Source organism: Carcharodon carcharias, chromosome 9 (assembly GCF_017639515.1).
Source record: "Carcharodon carcharias isolate sCarCar2 chromosome 9, sCarCar2.pri, whole genome shotgun sequence".
In the NCBI taxonomy this organism is placed as follows: domain Eukaryota; kingdom Metazoa; phylum Chordata; class Chondrichthyes; order Lamniformes; family Lamnidae; genus Carcharodon; species Carcharodon carcharias.
In genome coordinates this window covers 96295159-96320168 of record NC_054475.1, presented here as the reverse complement: position 1 = coordinate 96320168, position 25010 = coordinate 96295159, and the positions used below count along the sequence as shown (strand labels likewise).

Genomic DNA, 25010 nt, shown 5'->3' with positions numbered 1-25010 from the left:
GTAAGGGAGGGAGCATTTGCACATTCTTCTGCTCAGTTTGCAGAGGGGCCTATGGCAAGTGGAATGTCAAGATGGTGCTTATTAGGTGAGGGGTTTACAAGGCCTGGATGCTCCAGTGGTGGGTTGGAAGATGGGGAATTGGGAGTTCTTAGCCAACATTGTACTAAAATGGGATTAGTGAGGGAAAAATGTAGATGAGTGGATCTGATATTCTGCCCCTGTTTGGGGATATGGTATTTCCTCTTCTAACTCATGGATAAATCGATCTCTTGCAAGTATGATGGAGGCCTGTTGGTGTTTCAAGGGGCTGCTGGCTTCATCCTCTCATTATTTGTGACATGTTAATGACTGGTAGGCCACATGTGAGATGCAACAGTCAGTGGAACAGAAACCATATCATTATCACTGGGGATTTTGGGAGAATTGCTGTTCTTGGAATGGACAACTCTCCATGCGTGGCTCAGCAATTCAGCTGATTAATCACCCAAGGGAAAATTGCACAGAGCACTGACTTTTTGTCTACCAAAGAGACAGAAGTGGAGGAGTTAAGCACTCATGCTACTTTCACCTTGGTTTCAGTCAGGGAAAATTGACTAAGTTGGGTTGGATTGTTGCATATTTGTTGAGGACCATTGTAAATAATGAGTCCTATAACATAACTCTCACAACACCACCTACAGGCTCAGTATAAATAGCATGTTGCAGCCACTTGGCCTTCTTAATATGAGATTACATAAGATTATACCTTACCTATGATGGAGTATTCAGATAGTGATATAAGCAAGCAACCAGTTATATTGCTTGATTACACACCTATTGAGGGGGTGAAGGAAGGTACAATTTGGTGCTTATGCAAAATCTTAAAATGAAAAAAGCTGTATGTGGACCAGTTATACAGTGCCAACAATGCAAGACTACATACTTTTAGCTAAGCTTGCTACCAACAGCAAACTGCAAAATCAGTAGCATTATACTACACACTTGTTATCTTTCTTTTGTCAACAAATGTGCTATACCATTGCCAAACATGTACAACAACTGAGGTATTAATGGCACAGAATGCTACAGAACTGCACATTCAATTTCTGAGCATTTAAAGTTGGCAAAATGAATGCCCAGTATTTACAATGCCATTATACCTGTTGAATATAATGTGGCATGACAAAGAAAAACTGCAAATCCAACATGTATGAGCAAAGTGATGCTAGCTAAAATTTCATTTTGGGAACATACAGGCTGGAGAATCCTGTGGTCAGGCAGATAAATTTTTAAAGCTGGTTTTACACTTGAGTTGGAGTTACAAAATGGAGCCTGAGCACTGTGAGGCTATCTCGGTTTGCTTTTTATATGCTTGGGAGTCAGATCAACAACTTGACTCCTGAGTTAAAATGCTACTTTTGGAGCCTGCACATCCCAACTGCCTCACACCAACATGCAAATAGTAATAATAACTCAGTTGGATTTAGATTATTCTTTGCTGACATACAACGAAATCTAACCTTCTTTAGATATAGGGGGTTTGGTGGATGGGCTTATTCTAAAATAAAGGTTTATTAGGCTTCTGGCTCAAAATTTTGTTTTAAGAGGCAAAAATGGAATGTTCATCACCCTAGGTGGTTGTTGCAATACAATTGAAGGAGTGAATACCGATTTCAGTGGCTTTGAATCTGCACTGGAGTTCATTATAAATTTTTATTGTCCGTATTATCTTATTAAATGTAAGTGCTTTCATGTTGTGCACATGCCATTAGGTCCCCTGTCTTGGTGTGACTTTGAATTTAATTCATGTAACTCCAGCAATACAGCAAGTCAGTGATAAGTGCAACTCAACAAGATTCAAAGTAAAGTGCATCATCACAGAATAGTATAAATGTGTAATGTGGGTTCAAATTTATCTGTAACTAGCAAAACCTCCAGTGGGCTTTTCAAATTTACTTTAATCAACAGCATGCATCCCAGCATTCAATTTTCATTTTATCAATCTTTGATTTAGATTGGTTCTAAACTGGAAAATAAAATTTGATCATGAAAGTACAAGCACCCACAAAACTTACAACTATGACAAAAATGTCAGAATCCCTACTTATAGGGTACAAATATCCAATTTCTAGATACTGTTAGAGATAAAGAGATTGTTTACTTTGTGAATTAGTCTATTAAAATATTCTCTATAATGCTAAATGTCATATTTAGGAATGACTGTGCCCAGTTGCTACAAGCTGAACAGTTTCAATTTAGATATTGGACACTTGTGTCTTTTAGGCACTGCGAATGTAGTTCTGGGGGATTCTTGTTTCCTGGTCTCAAAATCTTATCCAATTCATATTTTATGAAAACCAACATCCATTTTGTTCTATTTGTATGCAAGTCAGTTACAAATGCCTTTTTTTTAAAGTTATATATACACAGCTGTGTTTCTTTAATACAGAATAGCGCAACAAGTTACAATGTTTGGACACAAGTTTAATCTACATACTCTGCTGAATGCCTGATCTCAGATTCATTAATGCGCAGAGCTGTCAATTAGTCAAGGCACCTGCATGAGGAAGAGCACAAGCAGAAATCGGAAGTACACTTCTTCACCAGGCATTCCTGCTATCTCCTTATAGCTGCTGAGACAGCAATTCTCAAAGGTCTGTGAATAGACCACCAGCCTGTCCTCTAAACAAAAACTAATGTGTGGTGCAAGACAGTGAGCGAATTGGATAGAAAATAAAGAAAGTTATATACTTTTATTTAAAAAGAGAATAAAGGACGAGTGATGAGCAATATGAGGGAACAGGAATAAATATTGATTATTTTACAAGAATCAATTAATCCATTGGCATTACTGATTATTTTTCATGGTTAATGGATCACAAACTTAGGTGCACTCAACATAATTAGTTGGGTAGAAAATATTTTAATGAACCTAGTTAAAATATTTTAACACTTCCTTTAAACATCCCAGCAATCCTTATGCTGTTGACTATAAGGTCAGAACTGACCTGTTATTTTCCCATTCTGTTAGGGTGGCTGGTCCATGCCTGATTTGAGACAACAGAAGTATTGGCTGCCATACTGTACACACCTGCTAGTACTCATTCAACACATTCCCTATTTATTTGAGATGGGAATAGTTTTTCGATCAGTCATGATTTTGGTTCACCTTGTGAATGTAATAACTTTCTCACAGTCTTCAGTTAATAATTCCACCGTAGAACCAATGAGGTCCAACAACTCAGGCACGCACCGTACCAGTTCCAGAGACATCCTGCCATCCAGGGAGCAGAACTGGAGGTTCCCGAGCTGAAAATGTACCTGACTTGTGGACACCTGCTTGTAAAATTCTACCTCAGTAATGGTAGCTATTTCAAAGTGAGGGAAGCGGGATTGGAAAATTCTGACTGACATTTTCAATCTTCGTAGAACTTCGGATAACACCAGCCAATTGCAAGGGCTGTACAAACAAAAAAAAAGTACGCAGCATTAATTATAATTCTGCAACTATGCAGAATAACCATACCAAAAAACCTGAACATTTACATTACTATGGTGTAGAATTATCACAAGATTATGTGTGAAACAATTTAATATTCATCTGTCTTATAAATCAACTTCAAAAATCAGGCTTTTGTAGTCCTTCTTAATTACCCTGTTGCATTGTATTCAGCAATGTAATGGAATAAAGTAATAAGTGGTAAATCATGATCTGGAAATATGCAATGTTCTGTTAATGTTGCGATCCTGTCACAATGATGTGCATGCTCTAGCTGTAAGCGAGAGCAGCTGTTACTAATTGGGGAAAGATTAGGGCAATACTCTTATGTATATATGAGAACCAACCTGTGTGGGAGAAGGAAAAGGGTGTCTGTGCCTATGTTTTCTAGGTTTCATGAATAAACCTATGTTAAGGAAAGACTGGCTCCAGATTCCTCCTTTACACAATAAACGAGCAGTGAATTGTAGCATATTCTGATATATTCCTGGAGTGGAGCAGTGGCGTTTTTAAACTCATGGTGATCACATGTTAATAGAACTATCAAAATCAATTTCTGTTTTTGCCAAATGATCATTTTTGTTACACAGCCAATATAACCACACTCCAGATGTTATGACTCTGATAAGCATAGGAACCATCAAACTTAAACAAAGACCATGCTCCTTCAGAAAAATAAAAGGCTAAATTTTAACCCTGCCCACTCCACCACCCCTCACCAGGAATGGTGCAGGCATGGTGTTAAGATTGGCTGTGTTTGGGGGTGGGGTGTTGGGGGTTGTTTCCAAAATAATCGCTATGTTTCTTCCCTCTCATCTTAACATCTGAATTCAGGCAAATGAAAGCCAGCTCCCGTATAGGAGTCGGGTCTAATTTACCTGGCAAAGTCGTGTCCCAACAACATCATTGTGATATGTATACCATTTTAATTGCAGTCCCAATTAAGGCTTGCAAAACTGAATTAGCCGACTAAAGCCAGCTAGATCTTGGCCACGGGGTGCCAAGGAAAGTTGTTTCTTTTTGCTTTTGAAGATTCCTTGTGGGTCAGAAAGAGTACATAGATACTTTTGGCCCTTAATTTTTCCAGACTGCCTCTCACCGCATGCATGCCTTAACCCAACCACCTTAGCCCACTCTTCCTTAACTCATCCCAGTGATGACAAACGTTTTAATCCAAAGCACCCCCAAATCAATATGTCAATGGATTTAAGTTCCTGCTACCATATTCTGAATTACGTTGATTTAGAATCCAACTCTTACCCATGAGAAAGGGAAGCTTGTATATTGTAACATGTAAGAAGAGGTTTGTCTGAGAATTCAAATACAAAGTAATTGGCATCTTCATCTTCTTCATCAAGGCCAGGGGGGTTTGCCAAAATGTTACAAGAAGTCTCATTGTCCTGTTCTGAAAAGATGAAATAGAACCATTATGTCCAGATAATTATATGCAAGCAGTTTTACAAGTAATACAATAAAATCATGATTATTTGAATAGTATTTAATCCCAACTGATGTTACCACTGGAGAAGCCTGATCCCACGGTGGAGCCCAGCTTGATAGATCCTAACTTTTAATTTGTTTGTTTAAATATGTAGAGTGGCTACTGAACAGAGTCACCATAGTCAGCTAATGACCTTTTAACAAAAGAATAAAACATTTATTAAACAAGATGAACTGTATTACAATACTCCTTCATCCACAACTATACCTTTACAGGTATATACAGATTTGTAAGGATAACACAAGTTACAAAAGCTATCTTATACTTAAATGTTCACAGTCAGTACACAGTTCATGTAAGCCAATTGGCGACCTGTGGTCAGACACACCACACTCTGAAACCAAGTAACAGATGCCATCCCAGACAGATGCCATGGATCCCTCAGCAACTCTCCCCAGACACTCGCTACACCGCGAGCCAACTGGTCTCACTGAACTCCGTTGTTCACATGAGAGCTTCAGATCTCGACTCTCCAAGAACTCGCTTTGGAATCTTCTGCCAAACCAATGCTTTCTCTCAGGTGCCTTCCACAAGGATTTCGAACTCTCCTTCTGATGTTCCTCTCCCCTGGGTGACCACATGCCTTCAATCTTTCTTCCACACACTCTCTCTCTCACCAACTCAGCCGTCAACAGTACACCACTGTTTCACATGCCCATGGCAAAAGTTACAGACCTTCAGTTGTCTCTTTGGACCTTCTAGCCCCTCACTTTAAACGTGCTTCCTTTAAGCTTGAAGCCTTCCTCTCTGCTCCTTAATTTCACTTCCACAGAACAGGACCTTTTCTAGGTTCCTGTCCTATCTTTGACTAGAAGGTCTTCTTGGGACTTTCTCCTATTCCACTGCCCTGGATTTTGGGGACCTTCTTCTTTAGTTTGGAACCTGCTATCTGTCCCTTTTCATGTCCTGCTGGTCCTGGCACCTTCTTCCAACTGAACTCAAGCTGCTGTTTTTTCTCTTTAGTTTTTCTGTGTTTGGGTGGGGGGGGGGGGGGGGGGGGGGGGGGGGGCGCGGTGTGTGTGTGGTGGGACCTGCCTCTCTGGACTCCTGTTGCTAGGCAACAGAAGAGCCTTTTCTACTCCTGTTTTCTCTAATTTCTCTTACAAGTCATTAGAAGTGCAGGCACCTTTTAAAGTGAAAATAAAACTCAACTTGAGTTTGGTGAGTGAGGGATTCGGTGAAGAGGGGAAGGAGATGCTTCTTTCTTTTTCTACCTTTCCTCAGCCTCCAGTAGCTGGCTCTTACTTTGCTGCAGGGGAAGAAGCTGATTGAATGTCATAGGAGCACAAAAGTGGCACAGAGAAGGAGCCAGGAGTTTACAGTTAAAAATCTAAAAGTGATGTCACAAGACACCGGTATGTTGATTAGTTGGTAAGTATAGGCCTTTCCAAACTCAGCACAGAGGAGACGATCAGTGAGTGACAGATGAGTTATTATATATCATACTGTAGGAAGTACTTAAAGTTTAAGGTATGTCAGTGCAAGTGGAATGTGCATCCTGTGGAATGTGGGAAGTTGAGCAGGCACATAGTGCCCTCGAGGACTACAGCTGCAGAAACTTGAGCTCCAGGTTGCGGACCTCGAGCAGCGGCTGGAGTCACTGCTGTGCATCCGCAAGGCTGAAGATTACATCGATAGTACATTTAGAGAGGTGGTCACACCACAGCTAAGTAGTACAGAGGCAAAGAGGGAATTGGTGACTGCCTGAGTATCTAAGAGAGACAGGCAGGTGGTGCAGCAAGCCCCTGAGGCCATCTCACTCTCTAACCGTTTTTTCTTCTGGATACTGGTGAACGAGATGGTTCCTCAAGGATTGTAACAAACAAGAGCCAAGTTTGTGAGTGGCTGCTGGACATTCTTTTGGAAGAGGCTGAACAGCCAGAGGTTGCAGTCCACACTAGGAATAATGACATAGGTAAGAAAAGGGATGAGGGTCCTGAAAGCAGATTTTAGAAAGTTAGGAAGGGAATTAAAAAGCAGGACATCAAGAGCAGTAATCTCAGGATTATTCACAGTGCTACCTGCTAGTAAACATAGGAAAAGGAAGATTGAGCTGTTCAACACATGGCTGGAGAAATGGAGGAGGGGGGAGGGCTTTAGATTTCTCAGGTATTGGGGCCAGTTCTGAGGCAGGTGGGATCTGTACAAGAAGGATGGGTTACACCTTAACAGGACTGGGACTAGGGTCCTCACAGGGAGGTTTGCTGGTGTTATTGAGGAGGATATAAACTACATTGGCAGGGGAATGGGAACCTGAGGGGAAATTCAGAATGGAGAGAAGAAAAACTGGCAGTGGCAAGGAGAGAAGTATTAACTGATAAGGAGGATATATCACAGAGTAGTATCAAGATAAAAAGAATACTTGGAGAGTTTGACGGAGCTAAAGTAGGCAATACTAAGTCATTAGAAGGATGAGAATTTTAAAATCAAAGCAGAGAAAATACTAACAATATACCATCCAATATCAAACAAGTTGGGCATGCTCTGTGACTTTTGGCATTAGTGAAACGAAAGTTCTTGTTGCGGTCAAGTTTTCTTTAAAAAAATTCTTTTCTCACGTAAATAGCTTAAAGACAGATTCAATAAATAGACTGAGTCACCTACAAGACTAAAACTAATGTAGTCCAGACTAACAAACCACCTAAAGGGCACAAGTGATCCCTATGTTTCATTAAGACTTTCTGTTGGATCAAAATCGAATCTTTAGGTTACGAAGCAAGTCATAGCTGTCATCCACTGCTGTTGCCTTCCTGTTCCAGAGGAACAGTCACTCCAGAGATCAGTCTCATGCCAGGGCGCCTGGATGTTCTGCTAACTTGACTGAGCTTTTGGATGTGCTAACAAAGACAATGGATGGAGTAATGAGTTTGATGTGGTGTACGATGTGGTGTACATGGACTTCTAAAAGGTGTTTTATCAAGTGTCACATAACAGGCCTGTCAGCGAAGTTGAAGGCTATGGAACAAAATGGACAATGGCAGCATGGATAATAAGTTGGTTGAGTGGCAGGAAACAGGGAGTAGTGATGAATGGTAGTTTTTCAGACTGGAGGAAGGTTCTTCAGGGTCAGTACTATGACCACTGCTTTTCTTAAGATATATTAATGACGTAGACTTAGGTGTGCAGGGAACAATTTCAAAATTTGCTGATTATACAAAACATGACAATATTGAGAACTGTGAGGAGGATACTGACAAGACTTTAAAAGGCATTAGACAAGTGAGGGATTGGGCAGACAAGTAGCAGTTAAATATAATGCAGAGAGGTGTGAAGTGCGACTTTTGGTAGGAAAAATAGGGAGAGGCAATATAAAAGGGCGCAAGAATAGAGACACCCAGGCGTATGTTTGTACAAATCACTGAAGGTGGCAATGCAGGTTGAAAAAGTTGTTAAAAAATATGGCTTTATAAGTAGAGAGACAAAGTACAAAAGCAAGGAAGTTATGATGAAACTTTATGAAACACTTGTTTGGCTTCAACTCTGGGGACCACACTTTCGGAAGGACGTGAAGATTTTTGACAGGGCGCAGATAAGATTTACGAGAATGGTTCTGGGATGAGGGATTTCACTTAGGTCGCTGGATTGGAAAATTTGGGATTGTTTTCCTTAAGAGAAGGTTGAGAGGAGATTTGATAGAAGTGTTCAAATTCATGAGGGCCCTAACAGAGCAGATAAAGAGAAACTTCCCATTAGTGGAAGGGTCGAGAACCGAAGGACATCAATATAAGATGAATGGCAAAAGAACCAACACCAAAATGAAGAAAAGCTTTTTTACACAGCGAGTGGTTAGGATCTAGAATGCACTGCCTGAGGGTGTAGTGGAAGAAAATTCAATCTTGGCTTTCAAAAGGGAATTGGATAAACCCTGAAGAGAAAAAAAGTTGTAAGGCTAAGGGAAAGGGTGGGGAGTAAGCTAGCTAAACAGTTCTTTCAGAGAGCTGGCATGGACATAATGGGCTCAAGGGCCTCTTGTGCTGCAATTCTATGATTCTAATTAACCTTAATTATGATAGCCGGCTTACTGGGGAATACGGAGACTGTCCATTACACTTTCTATCAACTTGGAAGACGGTAAATATCACAATATTAAATAATACTGTAAAGGTTATTGAAATTTATGGCTAAATGGAGAAATTACCTATTAGACTGGCAAATACAATATTCATGAGCTTTTTAGCCATGTTGCCCCATGAAAGGGATCATTCTATTTGCTAAATATGCATCAACACATTGCAAAAAGCGGGTTGAGCCCAGAGGCTGAATTTTATGGGCCACTTGTGGGCAGGAAAACAGGCAGGTGAGCTCATAAATTAGGGCACTGTACCATTGGTGGTGTGTCTGCCATTGGACTACCCGCATCACAATTTTACAGGTGGCAGAGGTGGTGTTGGGTAGGCTGACCACCCGTGGCCCAATTGAGGCCCTTAAGTAGGCAATTAATGCCCCATTAATGCCTGCCTTGGCTGCCATTTTTTGTGTCTTACTTTAAATGTATGTTGGGTTGGATGGACATACTTTTACCAGTTCAGTTTATCAGTTGTACGTTTATCCAGTTTTGTTCAATATTATCTCTATATTGTGCAGCACTAGATTTTCAGTATTTTTGTAATAACAATTCAACAGAGGTTAGTTGTTTAAATGTAATCCAAATTGAATAAAATGACGTACATCAGACTAGCTTTTGCAATCTGTGTCATTTTAATGCTAGTGTTACACAATGCCAACCATGAAATAACAAGAAGTGGAAATCTAGATCATGGTTATGTTAGACTACAATAAATGGGTATCTACTGTGCATTCAATTGGTTTTTCAGCAAGCTAACTTAATTGACAAAAAAACCCTCTGAAAATTGATTATTTGGAATGAGGGCGCACTATATATGATCAATGAAAAGAATGGGGCTTTTTAAAAAATTCATTCATGGGATGGCTAGGCCAGCATTTATTGCATTCATGTCACTAGCTAGGCCAGCATCCCTAATTTCCCTTGTTCAGAGGGAAATTAAGAGTCAACCACTGCTATGGGTCTGGGGTCACGTATTGGCCAGAACTGGTAAGGATAGCAGATTTCCTTCCCTAAAGGACATTAGTGAACCAGATGGGTTTTTATGACAATCGGCAATGGTTTTTATGGTCATCATTAGACTTTTAATTCCAGATTTTTAAAAACTGAATTCAAATTCCACCATCTGCCATAATAGGATTTGAACCGAGGTCCTCCGAGTATTACCCTGGGTCCCTGGATTACTAGTCCAGTGACAATACCACAACACCATCATCTCCCCCTATGAAAAGATTGGGCTTGATGAGCCAATAAGCAATTATAAAACACTTCAGTACTCACCACATGCAGAGCTTCCATAAAATTCCCAGCGAAGGGCTGGATCATCCTCACTGCGGCCCCTCAGGTCAGTGAAATATTCTACAAAACACAATTGAAAATAAATAATGTATGTGTTTTTATGAAAACGCTTTACTTAGAAGATTATAATCCTTGCAGTGCATCACACTGAAGTCAAACTATTTAAGGGTAAATAAAAACGGCTGTTCCTAATAACATGGTCAAGTTCAGGAATTACTGTGTCAACAGTGGTAAAATCCCATTAAGGTGAAATTCTGTTTAAGCTGAAAGCACAAAATGAACAGTAGCAAATCAGCTGCATGTTATACAGCCTGCCCAATTTTCCTTTCCATTTCTTCTAAGCTTACATTCAAAAGAATCTGCATTTAAACAGCGCCCTTCAGTCTTCTGAAGTACTTCACTTTAAGTACTTTGAAAGTGGAACCATGTGGGTGACAATCACATAAATGATTAATCTATATTTGTGGTGTTGGTTGAGAAATAATGATTAAGGAATAATGGTTAACTCTCCCTTTCTTCCACAATTAGCGCTATCATTTACGTCCACCCGAGTGCCTCATTTTGTTGCCTCATCTGAAATACAGCAGCACTGATGTTGCAGCACTCACTCAGTATTATAGTGGATTGTCAACAAAGATTAGGCAGTCAAATCCATGGAATGGGGCTTGAACACGCAATTTTCATCTTAGAAGCAAACCTGCTAGGCTGATACTTTACATTTAATTGATCCTTGAAAAATGGTTACTTTACTTCTGACAACTTTCACAGAGGCTCTGACTATCTATTTCTCTGCTGGCTTCAAATTAAATGCAGCCTTCATCCAATACTGTACAACTTACAGTTTCAATTTCTTTCAGGATATCCCTTAACAACAGAAATTAAATCTGTATTCCACATACCTATATATATAGTATTCCGAACTACTTTTTGCCCACAAAAATACAGTTGTCAAATAAATAATTATTTAAACTGTTCCACTGGGTGCTTATAACTGAACATATCAGTTCCAAACACCTGCAGTCAACTGAAACAGGGCCCAAACCAAGGTCAGTGGCAGCAAATAATTCAAGTATTATTAAGGATTTGGCATACCAAATATACATAAGAACTAGAAATAAGAGCTACAGTAGTCCCTTTGGCCCTTTGAGCCTACTCTGCCATTCAACAAGATCATGGCTAATCTACCTCAGCTCCACCTTTCTGCACTAGCTCCAATTCCTTAATTTTCGTAGTACCCAGAAGTCTATCAATCTTGAATATACTCAATGACACAGCACCCACGGCTATTAGGGTTAGAGAACTCCAAATATTGATAGCCTTTTGAATGAAGAAATTTCTCCTCATCTCAGAGCTCTAAAGAAGAGTCATACAGACTCGAAACATTAACTGTTTCTCTCTCCATAGATGCTGCCAGGCTGCTGAGTTTTTTCAGCATTTTCTGTTTTTATTCTTTGATTGAAACTTCATCTGGTAAGCCTTTGAAAAAAAGAACAGATGGCTGGACATCTGGTCAGGCAACTTCAAAGATTCTACTGTATTGTGTTCTGTATTACTCAGTAGTGCAATGGAATCTCATTATGAATGCATGGCTGAGTTCTAAACGCCACTAATGGATTTAGCTCCACAGGAGTTGTTGACACAGCTGTGGAGGGGACTGTGTGTTTTGTTTGATTTACAGTTTTATGAGAATCTATCAGGATTAAATGTTTTGAAGAAGTTTTTGAATGGCACTTTTTATGAGCACTTTAGGGGAGTGTTTTTTCAAGGGGAATTTCAATGGTTGTGTTTTATTAACAGTTTTATGAGCTACTGAGAGGGACTTTTTTCAACTGGTGTTTAATTTGGTAATTTTTAAAATTTCACCAGCATTTTAAAGTCTTCCTAGTGTTATTATAGGGCTCATGAGTTCTGTCCATAATGATTACGGAGTGAGGGGTGTGGAAGAGCATGAGAGATATGATGGGGTGTGGAGACGGCATGGGGGCTATGGAAGGGGCATGGTGGGTGAGGGCTATGGGGCCTATCAGTCATGAATAAAACTGGATCGATGTCACAGTGAACAGAGGCAGACCTTCTAACCTGCTATCCTCAGCATCTGCCCGCCTGTGTTCCCACCTCAGGTCTGCATCGGGAGGCGGCCCCGACTCTCCAGGGTTCAATCAGACTTTGGGAACATGGCGTCGGGAAATGGCCCCAACTCACGATTCCTGAGCCAATGATGAAAATCCAGCCCCAGGGATCAAATCTGAGGACTTGTAGTCTGCATGGCTCAGTCCCTATATGCTGGAATAGTGTTGGAAATCTATCAAGGTTTAGTGTTGAAGTTAGAAACAAAATATGAGCTAAATTCTAGAATTTCATACATTTCTTTTTGTGCTGCTATATTCAGCTGTTCGGCCATGACATCCGTTACACTGAAACCACACCTGTCAATTAACCAGTCAGGTAAATTCATAAGGGAATTATGTCACCTACTGGAGTTAAAGAAAAGAAAAACTGTAACTGCCAGAAACTGGAAACAAAAATAGTAACTGTAAAGAGAAAAAAGTGGGCTGATGTTTTGGGTAGAGACTCTGTTGCAGAAACTGGATCTCTTTTTATAGGCATAAAACAGGTAAATCAAGGACTAATTTCAGGTACGAACGTCTTGCGCCCCAGGATGACTGAAAAACATCTGACTCCAAATCCCTGGCTGAATATCTAAAGAAGAGGCTAAAGTCTGTTTTAGGCCCCCTTACAGAAATTCGATTGTGATGAGTGAGGCACATGTTTGGCTGTAGTTTAAGCAGTGGCCAACAACTAAATACTTATGGTATTTATTTTAATGCAAGGAGTCTGATGAATAAGGCAGATAAGTTGAGGGCACAAATTAACACATGGAAGTATGATGTCATTGCTGTCACAGAGACATGGTTGAGAGAGGGTTAGTTCAATATTCCAGGATATAGGGTCTTCAGGTGACACAGGGAAGGAGGTAAAAGAGGTATCGCAATATTGATCAAGGAATCAATTACAGCAGTAAGGAGGGATGACATTCTAGAAGGCTTCTCAAATGAAGCCATATGGGTAGAACTTAAAAAAACAAAAAAGGAGCAATCACATTGCTGGGAGTGTACTATAGGCCCCCAAACAGTCAGAGAGAAATAGAACAGCAGATATGTAGGCAAATTTCAGAGAAGTGTAAAGATAATAGGATAGTAATAGTGGGGGATTTCAATTTCCCCAACATTAACTGTGTAAGTCATAGTGTGATAGGTTTAGAGGGAGCAGAATTCTTAAAATGCATCCAAGACAGCTTTTTAACCCAGTACGTCGAAGGTCCTACAAGAAAAGGGGCGGTCCTGGACTTAATTTTAGGGAATGAAGCCGGGCAAGCAGTAGAGTATCAGTGGGGGAACATTTTGCAGATAGTGATCATAACTCCATTAGAATCAAGGTTGTTATGGAAAAGGACAAGGATGGGCTAGAAATCAGAGTTCTAAATTGGGCGAAGGCCAATTTTAATAAGATCAGATATGATTTGGCCAGACTGGGAGCAGCTACTTTTAGGTAAATCTGTGTCTGAGCAGTGGGACTCATTCAAGAAGGAAATAGGGAGAGTACAGGGCCAACATATTCCAGTAAAGATAAATGGTGGGACCAACAAATCCAGGGAACCCTACATGTCGAGGGATATACAGGATTGGATAAGGAGAAAAAGGGAGACTTATGATACTGAGGGTTCAAAACAGCGGAAGCCCTGAAGGAGTATAGAGTGTGTAGGGGGGAAATTTAAAAAGGAAATTAGGAGAGCAAAAAGGGGGCAGGAAAAAACATTGGCAGGTAAAATAAAGGAAAGTCCAAAGTTATTTTAAAAGTACATTAAGAATAAGAGGATAACTAGGGAAAGAGTAGGGCCCCTTAAGGACCATAGTGGTAATGAGTGTGTAGAGCTGGAAGATGTAGGTAGGGTTCTAAATTAATACTTTGTGTCGGTGTTCACAAGTGAGAGGGACGATGTGGGTATTGAAATCAGGCAGAAGGACTGGGATATAATTAAACAAATTAGCATAGAAAGGGAGGAGGTTGTAAGTGGTCTGGCAGGCTTAGAAGTAGGTAAATCTTCAGGCCCGGATGAAATGTATCCCAGGTTCTTGAGTGAGGCAAGGGAGATAGCAGGGGTGCTGGCAATAATTTTCAATACCTCGTTGGCCACAGGAGAGGTGCCAGAGGACTGGAGGACAGCCAATGTGGTACCGTTATTCAAGAAGAGAGGAAGGGATAAACCAGGGAACTACAGGCCAGTCAGTCTAACCTCAATGGGGGGGAAACTATTGGAAGCAATTCTGAGGGACAGAATTAATCTACACTTGGAGAGTCAGGGACTAATCAAGGACAGTCAGCATGGTTTTGTTAAGGGGAATTCATGTCTGACCAATTTGATTGAATTTTTTGAAGAGGTGACCAGGTGTGTAGACGAGGGCAATGCATTTGATGTAGTCTATTTGGACTTCAGCAAGGCTTTTGATAAGGTCCCGCATAGGAGACTGATAACGACGCTAAGAGTCCATGGGATCCAAGGCAATTTGGCAAACTGGATCCAGAATTTGCTGAGTGGCGGGAAGCAGAGGGTGATGGTCGAGGGTGTTTTGGTGACTGGATGCCTGTGTCCAGTGGGGTTCCACAGGGATTGATGTTGGGTCCCTTGTTGTTTGTGATATATATATATAAAAACAGTTTAGACTTGATCAGTAAGTTCGTAGATGACACAAAAATTGGTGGGGTGGTAAATAGTGAGGAGGATAGCCTTAGATTACAGGAGGATATAGACAAGCTGGTCAGATGGGCTGATCAGTGGCAAATAGAATTTAATCCGGATAAGTGTGAGATGATGCACTTGGGAAGGACATGCAAGGGACGGGAATACACGATGAATGGTAGGGCCCTGGGAAGTACCAAGGATCAAAGGGACCTTGCTGTACATGTCCACCTGTCCCTTAAGGTAGCGGGATGGGTAGATAAGGTGGTTAAGAAGGCATATGGGATACTTGCCTTTACTTGCCGAGGCACAGAATATAAGAGCAGAGAGGTTATGCTGGAATTGTATAAAACCCTGGTTAGACCACAGCAAGAGTACTGCATGCAGTTCTGGAATCCACATAGGAAGGATGTGATTGCACTCGAGAGAGTGCAGAGATTTATCAGGATGTTGCCTGGGCTGGAGAGTTTTAGTTATGAGGAGAGACTGGATAGACTGGGGTTATTTTCCCTGGAGCAGAGGAGATTGAGGGGGGACATAATTGAGGTGTATAAAATTATGAGGGGGATAGACAGGAAGGAACTTTTCCTCTTGGTGGTGGGATCAATAACCAGGAGGCATAGATCCAAGGTAAGGGGCAGGAGATTTAGAGGGGAAGTGAGGAAGAATTTTTTCACCCAGAGGGTGGTGGGAATCTAGAACTCACTGCCTGAAAGGGTGGTAGAGGCAGAAACCCTCACAACATTTAAGAAGTATTTGGATGCGCACTTGCAATGCCATGGCATACAAGCTATGGGCCTAGTGCTAGAAAATGGGATTAGAATAGTTAGGTACTTGTTTGACCGGCACAGACTCGATAGGCCTTTTTCTATGCTGTAGACTTCTATAGCTCTACGACTCTAAAAGGTAAGCTTTAGAGAAATGACTATTTGTCTTAAAACCTTCCTGTGGTGCCAGGAGGAGTAGGAGAGCTCCCTGGCAACATAGTTGTCACGATCATCCCCTCTGCTAGAATTATCTATGGCCAAAAACTATGCTCAAATGCATGAACTACGTGTGGAGGCACGACAGGCACTAGCAGCTTGCACATAAAATGTTAATGAGTCACGATCCAATTTTAGTCATAAACTTACTCTGACATGTGAGGAAGAGAAGGGGCAAAGAGAGAAGAAAAAACTTGTTCGACTATCTACTGAGACTTTAAAGCCCGACTCATTGCAACTTTTATTGCCCATATTTTTACTGCAGACTACATCAAATATATCAATATGACCAGTGAACTGTTGCAAGTATACAGATGGTATATTTCAAACTGGAGAAGTGGAGTAACTACATGTGCTTACATATAGACACAAAATGGTAGCATATATTAAATATTCAGCAGTATACCGATGAAATGAAATACATCTTTTGCTACACAGCATCCATTAAACAATTTTTAAAAATCTTCAGATCATAAATCAGCTGGTACTCTTCTGAAGTTTAGCTGGCATAAAAATTAGCCTAAAGTCCTAGAGGCCAATCATCCCCTAAGGCATCACAGCTAGGGAGTTGCTTGGACCAACCACCTTCACCATCTTTATCAATTAGCTTCCCTCTGTCATAAGGTCAAGGGCGGGGTTGTTCAGTGATGATTTCACAGTACTCAGATACTTTCACAATTCCATTCGTAATGAAGCAATCCATGCTGGCCTTCAGCAGGACTTAGGTAAAATTCAGGCTTGGGCTGTTACTCAAATTATGCCAGAATCAGTATTTCCTGCTTAAACCAGACACATCCAGTTTCTGCCAATCAAAATGGCATACAAATCTCACCTTTGCCTTTTTGTTTGCAGTTTGGTTTTTGATTGACAGCTCCATGCTTTCCCTAATTCTTAAGATCAGTTCAGTTCACACAATTTCATCAAATATACAGGTCACTGCAAGCACTCAAGTAAAAGCACCTTGACAACAAATTTTTACAGTCATGGTGAGGTTAAGGACTGTGTCAATATTTTTTTTAAAATTAGCTTTTTTATGATACTGCTCAGTAAACCAGAATTGTAGTTTTAAGCCTGAACTAAATGGTCTGGCAGAATTATTTTTCCACCAATTCAGAGATCTGGTGCACACAGTGAGTATGTATACTTCCAGGACATATCCCAATACAACAGACATACATTGTTCACTTCTTTAGTGGCTTCACCTTGACCATCCGCTAAATTGCAAGATCATTGCAGATTTTATATAAAGAAAAGAAAAAGAATAAACTTTCATTACCCCATTCCCATTCTCAGGATACCACAAAGTGCTTCAACCAAGTAATTTCGAAGTGTAATCACTGTTATATTGGCAACTGCAGCAGCAATTTATGCACAGCAAGGTCCCACCAAAAACAATGAAATAGGTGGCCAGTTAATCAATTTTGATGCAGTAAAATGAGGATTAAATGCTGGCCAGGGCAGAAGGAGAAGTCCCCTACTCTTCTTCGAATATTATCACGGGATCTTCTACATCCACTTGAACAACCAGATGGGGCCTAAGTTTAATGTCTCATCTGAAAGTCAGCAACTCTAATAATGCAGTCCTCCCTCAGTACTATACTGAAGTGCTCAAATGCTTGCTGGTGGGGGCGGGGGAGAAATTATATAAATCGGTTCTGTGCTTTTCAAAAATTATTTTATTTTATCATACATCAATATTAATTTGTTCCTTTGCTGAATGTTGCATATAACATCAGCATTTTGAAAACTTCAAAACATTTTTTGGCTCGTAATAAGCTGAATCATTACAAATTGTAGGCATTAATTAAGTAGCACAGGCTACATACCTTTAAGAAACTGTTTCATTGGCTCATTATGAGCCATCTTCAGAATCGTCTGACCAGAGTAGGTAGCAAGGGTCGGATCAGCACCATATGACAGTAGAACATGGACAACATCCAGGTTATCATTCACAACAGCATCATGAATAGGTCTAAAACAGTAGCAGAAATAATGTAGTAAGTTGTATTTAAAACCAAGTTTTAATATCAACTTTAGCTGGAATGTTTAATGACTGGATAAAATTCAGTAATAGGACAATACTGGTGAACTCACTGCGACAATAGGGGCATACTTCAACAGTGATAGATCAGTAAACAATTAAGATTACCTGCCACCTGAGGTGTCTTCATTTTTGAACAAAAAGCATCCTCAACAAATCACAGGGGAAACCCAAGCATGTCAGTAACCACCTGATCGGAAAGTCTGAACCTCCTAAAGTTCTGGTGCTCAGTCATGTCTAGGAAGTTAATTTGCTGTCAACATACTGTTGGGATATTGCTCTGTGCCTGCTTCCTCTGTTCTGCGGAGCTGCAGTGGGTGTTGCTGCTGCTGCTCTTCTTGGACCTTAGATGAGATCCAAGGTTAATTTGCATAAGCAGCTCCCATGTTGCTGTGATGGCTGATAATTGGGAACTGTAGATCAAAGGCAAGAAACTCCAAGTTCCAGAAATGACTTCTAAAATATTGGGAATCATCTCCAAAAGTAGTAAAAGCACACTCAAAACAAGTCCTGTGAGCAAAATCCTTTTAATTAGATGAGGATGCAGGTGTCAGGCTTCAGTATGAAAAGGCCTTTGTTGCCTATCAATTGATCAGTTCTGATAATTCCCACTGTCCTCTCGCCTTGTTCTACCTGATGAGTTTCAGGAAGTTCGGGAGACCCATGTTCACAGAGTAAAAGTCAGAGTCCGAGATTAAAATTTCAGATAAAGAGCAATTAGCATATTTAAATGGCAGAATGGCAGACCACTGCCCCCACCCCCTCCCCCCCTGTCCCAATAGGGTTTCCCATATGCTGAAGAACATGCTTGGGTTAAAGGTGGAAGTTGGCAGTACCCTGCTGGCTTCTTCACACACTGGTTTCAGCTGATTTAACTTGCCACATGAACAGGCACCCACCTACCTTGACAGGTTAAAACTCTTCCCTCTCATTGTGCCAAAATAGTGCTATTAATTTTGAAAATGGCAGGGGATGGTTTCCAGAGACTCACACAAAGAGACGGGGGCATTACCAGTTTAACTGGCAGCCATAATGACCAATCCTTGAATGGGATGAATCTGAATTTAGTTGCTAATTTCACGGCCAGAATGAAGGGGAAGTGCAAAGACTGCATGGATCATTCTGCTGAGGGAAGGGCATAGGCTGCTTAACGTAACACTAGTACTGACCAAGCTCATGTATGCCTTGGGTTCTTTCAAAGTTAGATTGATCAAAAGCATGTTTTAGTCAACCCAGGGGAAGGTAATATGATTTATGAATTTTCTTATTCACAAGGAGGGGTTTGATGTTAAGCAAAGTATTTTTGAGTATAACTACTACTCTGTACATTCACAAGCTGGCTATGAAATAATACAGCTTAACAATGTGTGATCTTGTTTTACTTAAATGTTTTCAGTCCACCTATTGAGAAGTGCACATGAAAAACAGCAACAGTTCATCAGGTCACAAAGGAATATTGGTATTACATTCTGCGTTACACAATTATAGGATTAGATGCTAGGGAGTAGAGGCACCCTCCTGAACACAATACATGGCGGTCATTTACAAGAATGACCAACACCAATGCATCCGAGGGTATTATTTAATGCCTATCTGAAATGAGGAACAGGCAGATTGCAGGGAGGACCAGTATGAAGGTTATTCTGCCTCTAAATGTGCTATATATACCCGAGCTGTAATTCCTTAATTTGAACATTGGGAAATTGTTCCATTCTCCAACACTAATGTCCTCACTGTAGTCAGCTCAAGATTGAAAAATACTTATACCATTCTTACCTGGTACCATCCTGTGCACTGCAGTTAACATCTGCTCCATGCTCCAGGAGCCGTGTGACGATATCAAGCCAGCCACGTGCGCAGGCTTCATGCAACGCCGTATAGCCTGCATTATCCCGGTGATTGACTTCACACACTGCATTCTCCAAACAGTAGATAACTACATCCTACACAAAAGAGATCAAATATGCAGTATTTTATCAATTTTTGGAAAAAAATCATATTGGTAGATTTGAATCACACCAATTAATGTTACTTACAATCTCTTTCCCTAACATGCTCAACTATTTTGCTGGTGACACTGCTGCTAGCTGGCTTTTATTACCTGACCCAATTGCCTAGTCTTTTATATGTGGGCCTAGACTTTGGTTCAATGATAGCATCCTCACTTCTAAATTGGAAGTCTGGGGCTGAATTTCACAGGGGTAGAGCTATTTCAAATCCCCCCTACCCCGTTACAAAAGTCAGTCGCAAACTAACCAACTTAAAAATAGGCTGTCCCTCAATAATAACACACTGCTGGCGGCCTAAACGAGAGAGTGGGTCTTCCACCCCTCAATGGGAGGAAGTCCAGCCCTTGAGAGCTGCTGGCTAATCTAAATGGCCAGCAGCTCTAGCAGTCCCAGCAGCGCCAAAACTCAGTAGTGGGCGCTGCTTGGACTGCATGCAGGCCCCATGAAGATCCCAGACCAAAGCAAGTCCAGGGCTTTTAGGGCAGTGAAGGATCAGGAACCCTGAGGAGGAGGGGGTGGGGTGTCAGCGAGGGGGTGGGGTGCACAAGTTTAGGATGCCAGGCGGGGAGGTGCAAAGGCAGTAATATCTTACAGGGTGGGCGCAGGGGGAGGCTCCTGATGCACACAGGGCACCCCGACTTTCCTTCCTGCTTTTTCACCTGAGGTGGTGAAAGAGCAGACTTCCCACACTAATCCGCCTGCATACACCATCAGCATTATGGCGTAGGCAGCATAATATTTGGGTCTGCTGGCTTATTAACAAGTTCAATTGCCTGTTCATATTTTTCAAAATAGCAGGCAGGCTGTCAGTTTCAGTCTGCTGGTCAGGGGGGGGCGGAAAGGTGGTGGGCTAGCCACCGTTATAGCCACTACCAAAAACATGCCTGGTGAGGTGGGCTGTAAAATCCAGCCCCTGGAATTCATGCCCCACTCCAGAAACTGAGTATATAACCTAGGCTGACATACACCAGAGGTGCTGGTGTAATGTTGAAGCTGCCATTTTTTGGATGAGATGCTAAAAAAAGGCCTGGTTTGTCCTCTCAGGTGGGTGTAAAAGATCAAACGGCACTACTGGAATACAAGAAGTGGAGTTCTCCTGCAGTCCTAGCAAACATTCATTCCTCAATGAATATCACCACTAAAACTGAATATGTGGTCATTTAATCTCCATATTTATTGTGACACCTTGCTGTGTGGTGACCACACTTCAAAAATACCTCGTTGACTGGGATACACTTTGGGTTGTCCTGAAAGGTGTCATATCAATGCAAATTCTTTGTTTCTCCATAGAGTACTGATTGTCTGGTTAAGTGTGAAAATCTAAATCTAATCCTTTTCTTATCTTACTTCCACAACAGCAATGATTGCTAGTCAGTGATGAGAAAAGAAAAAAAGTTTGCTTTACTTCTCCTGTATCCCATGGTGGTGTCACAAATAATAGCACTCTGGCCACTGTTGGTTCAATCAGCTAACTTTGCAGATACTATATTGAACCTGGATGTGTATGGTATTGGCTTTATCCACTAGGCCATTGGAAATATTTGCACATAATAATTTAACATTTACTCAATATGTTATTTTCAATAATGAAATATGAGCTTGTCAATTGGGGAATAACATACATGGAACTTGTAACAACAAACACTCGGAAGATACAGCACAAATTCATGCAATGTTTCTCTGTACTTCTAATGAACAAAATAGCAAAAGTTTTCAGGAATACGAAATTAGTATTAGGTCTAACAAGTTGATCCTTTTCTCTACCTACCCACCTTCTCGTTATGTCTCTTAATCCCATCTTGCTTCAAAACGTTTAGGCCAGAATTTTCACGGGGACAGAGGGGTTCTCTGGCTTAGCCAAAATGGCACCGGAGCCCCTGTGTCCAGAAATCCCAACCCCAAACCTGCCACCCACCATTTTTTGCTGACGGGGTGTTGGGGGGGGGGGGGAAGGGAGAAAGGTAACAGGGCAGTTTGTACTTTGCACTTCTGTGGTTCACGGAGGCAGCTGCACATGTGTAAGTGCAGTTGCCTTCCAACAGACCCAAGTTTTGTTAGTGGGATGTCCAAAACACAACTTGTGGGCTTTATACTTTTCAGGAGAAGGTCTAAACTTACCAGAGTTCTTTGGAGAGGTAAGAATCCCTTTTGGATAGTTCCAGGGGCATCTCGGGGAGAGGTTAGGTGCCCTTTGGGAGAGGTCAAGTGCCCTCTGGGGCTGTTAAAAGTAGACATGAATGTGCATAAAAAGTGGATAAATTCATTGGAACTGTCAAGCTGTCAAGGCATTTAAAAATCCTGCCCTTTTAAAAAAAATTTTGCAGTTAAAAAAGTATCAGTGCTTGCTATTTCATTCTGTTGGCATAAGGCTGAAGGTTGTCATTATAGGATTTGTGCTGCATAACTGGTTTCACAACCTCTCATTATCATGGTGGGGTGCCTGTCAGTTCAGCTTAATTGACAACTCCAAGTGGTTATAAAGTCTTTGATGTGGGGCTATGAATACAAATGCTTGTTTTTATGAGGGATTAAATATAGTAAATGGGTTTTTATCAATGAGAGTGTTTATTTAATATAGTGAAGTCACCACTCGACACTTAGGACTTTATTTCATCTCAGCATTGGTCCTGAAGTCTGCCCATGGTGGATGCTGGTGAGTTGGTACAGAGAATGTAAGGGCAAAGGGTGGTGGGTGGGGAGTGCGGGTAGGCTTGAGTTGGCAGTAAATTGCATAGAGGCTAAAAAGGGCCACTGGGGTGAGTAGAGAGTCATAGGTTGGCATAGAGGGTACGAGGTGGCTGAGGGGCATGAGGTGTAATGGGGAGTGTGTGGGGGAGGGGCTTAGGGGGTGAGGGCTATTTTTTGTTACTTATTCTTACAAGTGCCAGAGCACTGAGACCAGCCCTTCACCAGCCTGCCTCCACACCTAACAGCCCCTGTGGTAGCCTCCGCACTATTTCTGGAAGTGGCAAGCCTGACTCCCATTAACTCACACTCCACCCCCAGCATGAAAATGAGAACATCCAGGACATTTATCCCCGAGCCGGGTTTGTGGAGTCAGGAATTTTCCTGACTCGAGCAAAAATCCAGGCCTTAGTTGTTTCTTGAGCCTATTTGAACTGCCCACCTCAATGTCCTTACCTATTTATTTCACAACTCTAATTGGTTAATTAAAACTTTTCTACATCATCTTCATTTAGCTTAAGTTCCAGTTCAGAAATGTTTCCATACTTGAATAAAATGATGAAACTAAGTAATTCCCGAAGATTTCTTATTTACAGTGAAGCTGCCTTATAGCAGGTTCACTGTTGATAGCTTTAATTCTTTCATCCATCTTTTTCCAGTTAGCTACTCATGGCTTGTTCCACCAGTGGAAAAGTAATTCTTTCAGACTTGCATTGTATAAGGAATCTATAAAATCATGGATAATAAATGCCTAAAAGAAACTCCTTCTCCCCATTGGGGGCGGGGGGGGGTTGGACGGAAGCGGGCAGGCGCATAGCCGATCGCCACCCACGCGCTGCCGTTTTACATGGGCGGGCCAATTAAGGCCTGCCCAGCGTGTCGTGCACCCAGAAGTGCTGTGCGCTCCCTGTGCGGGCGGGGGAATAAGCTGAGTCAGGGCCTGCGCTCTTTCGCGCATGTGCGTGGAAGAGCACAAAAGTCTCCCTGAGGCACAGAGCTGCCTCAGGGAGATTAGTCTGATTTTTGAAAACTTTAATAAAGAAAAAAAATGTTAAGACATGTCCTCTTGTCACATGAGCTGGGACATGTCATTGAATTTTATTAAAAATTTTTATTAAACTTTGAAAACCTTCATGAACCTCATCCTGCCCATGGATGAAGTTTCACGATAAATGCGAAGGCTGCCTGGGCTCTTCGCCTGCCCGCCAACCTTAAGGTTGGACAGACAGCTCAGTTAATTAGTTTAATTGCTGTTTCAATGCCCTTAATAGGCCTGTGACAGTTCAGCAGGCGCACAGCCGACTCCGCTGCGCCACTTTACGCGTCGGCGAGCGGGCCCGCCCCCGTCCACCGACTCGAAGATTCTGGCCCTAAAAGAAACTGTGTAAGATAGAATTATTTTGGAAGTAAATGCGAGGAATTTAAATTTCTATGGTAGAAATTCCAGATTACAAAACATAGAACAGTTCAAGATTTAAATCATGTTGGAAATATGTATCTTTCAATGAATGTCACAATTAAAATTCTGGTGAAAAGCTGAAAATTGTGATCTTCGCAATAAAGCATAAGAATATTAGTTTACAAGCACAGCACATTAAGTCACAGGGTTAAAGAGTTAGAGAATTAATGTTATTGTGCAGCTGCTACATCTCTTTTTTTCCAATCCTGTCAAAAGGTTATCAGCCTGAAATATTACTCCATTTCTCTCTACACAGATGCTGCCAGACTCACTAAGTATATTCAGCATTTTCTTCTTTCACTTCATATACTTGGTTCAATTCAGTTCATTTTGTGCTATGAGTTCAGAAAGAGCCCAAATTAACATTCTGTAATTAACATTAACAGATCTGTATAACCATCAGTAAGATACCAGAGTACCATTTCGCTGGGCTGGGTCAAAACCCAAAGTTTGCATTTTAACACCATTTGCTTTCTGCCAGCCAAGTATACAGGGTGTGCCTTATTAAAGCACAATGTCCTAGCTATATTTTATCCCTTAAACAACACCACTGAAAAAAATATTTTCTGTCATTTATCTTATTGCTGTGTACAAATGGGTTGCTGTGCTTTTTTTTACAGTATAGAGTTATTAAAATAGTGACTATGCTTCATCAGTACTTCATTAGCTCTGGAATGCTTTGGAGCATCCTGAGGATGTGAAAGGTGCTATATAAATTCAAGATCCTCCTTTTCTTTACGCATGATGTATTTTG

General features: G+C 41.2%; 1 protein-coding gene across 9 annotated transcripts in view; it reads right to left on the bottom strand.

Annotated features, from left to right (window-relative positions):
- The window catches only part of bcorl1 (BCL6 corepressor-like 1), a 301883-nt gene that overhangs the window by 48462 nt on the left and 228411 nt on the right, over window positions 1-25010 (bottom strand). For all 9 annotated transcript variants that reach the window (XM_041195890.1, XM_041195882.1, XM_041195881.1 and 6 more), the window contains 5 exons: window positions 19880-20046; window positions 17889-18034; window positions 10324-10401; window positions 4739-4883; window positions 3149-3439 (listed from right to left, as the gene is read on the bottom strand). In XM_041195890.1, coding sequence (XP_041051824.1) covers window positions 3149-3439; window positions 4739-4883; window positions 10324-10401; window positions 17889-18034; window positions 19880-20046 — 827 coding nt within the window. The remainder of the gene's footprint in view (window positions 1-3148; window positions 3440-4738; window positions 4884-10323; window positions 10402-17888; window positions 18035-19879; window positions 20047-25010) is intronic.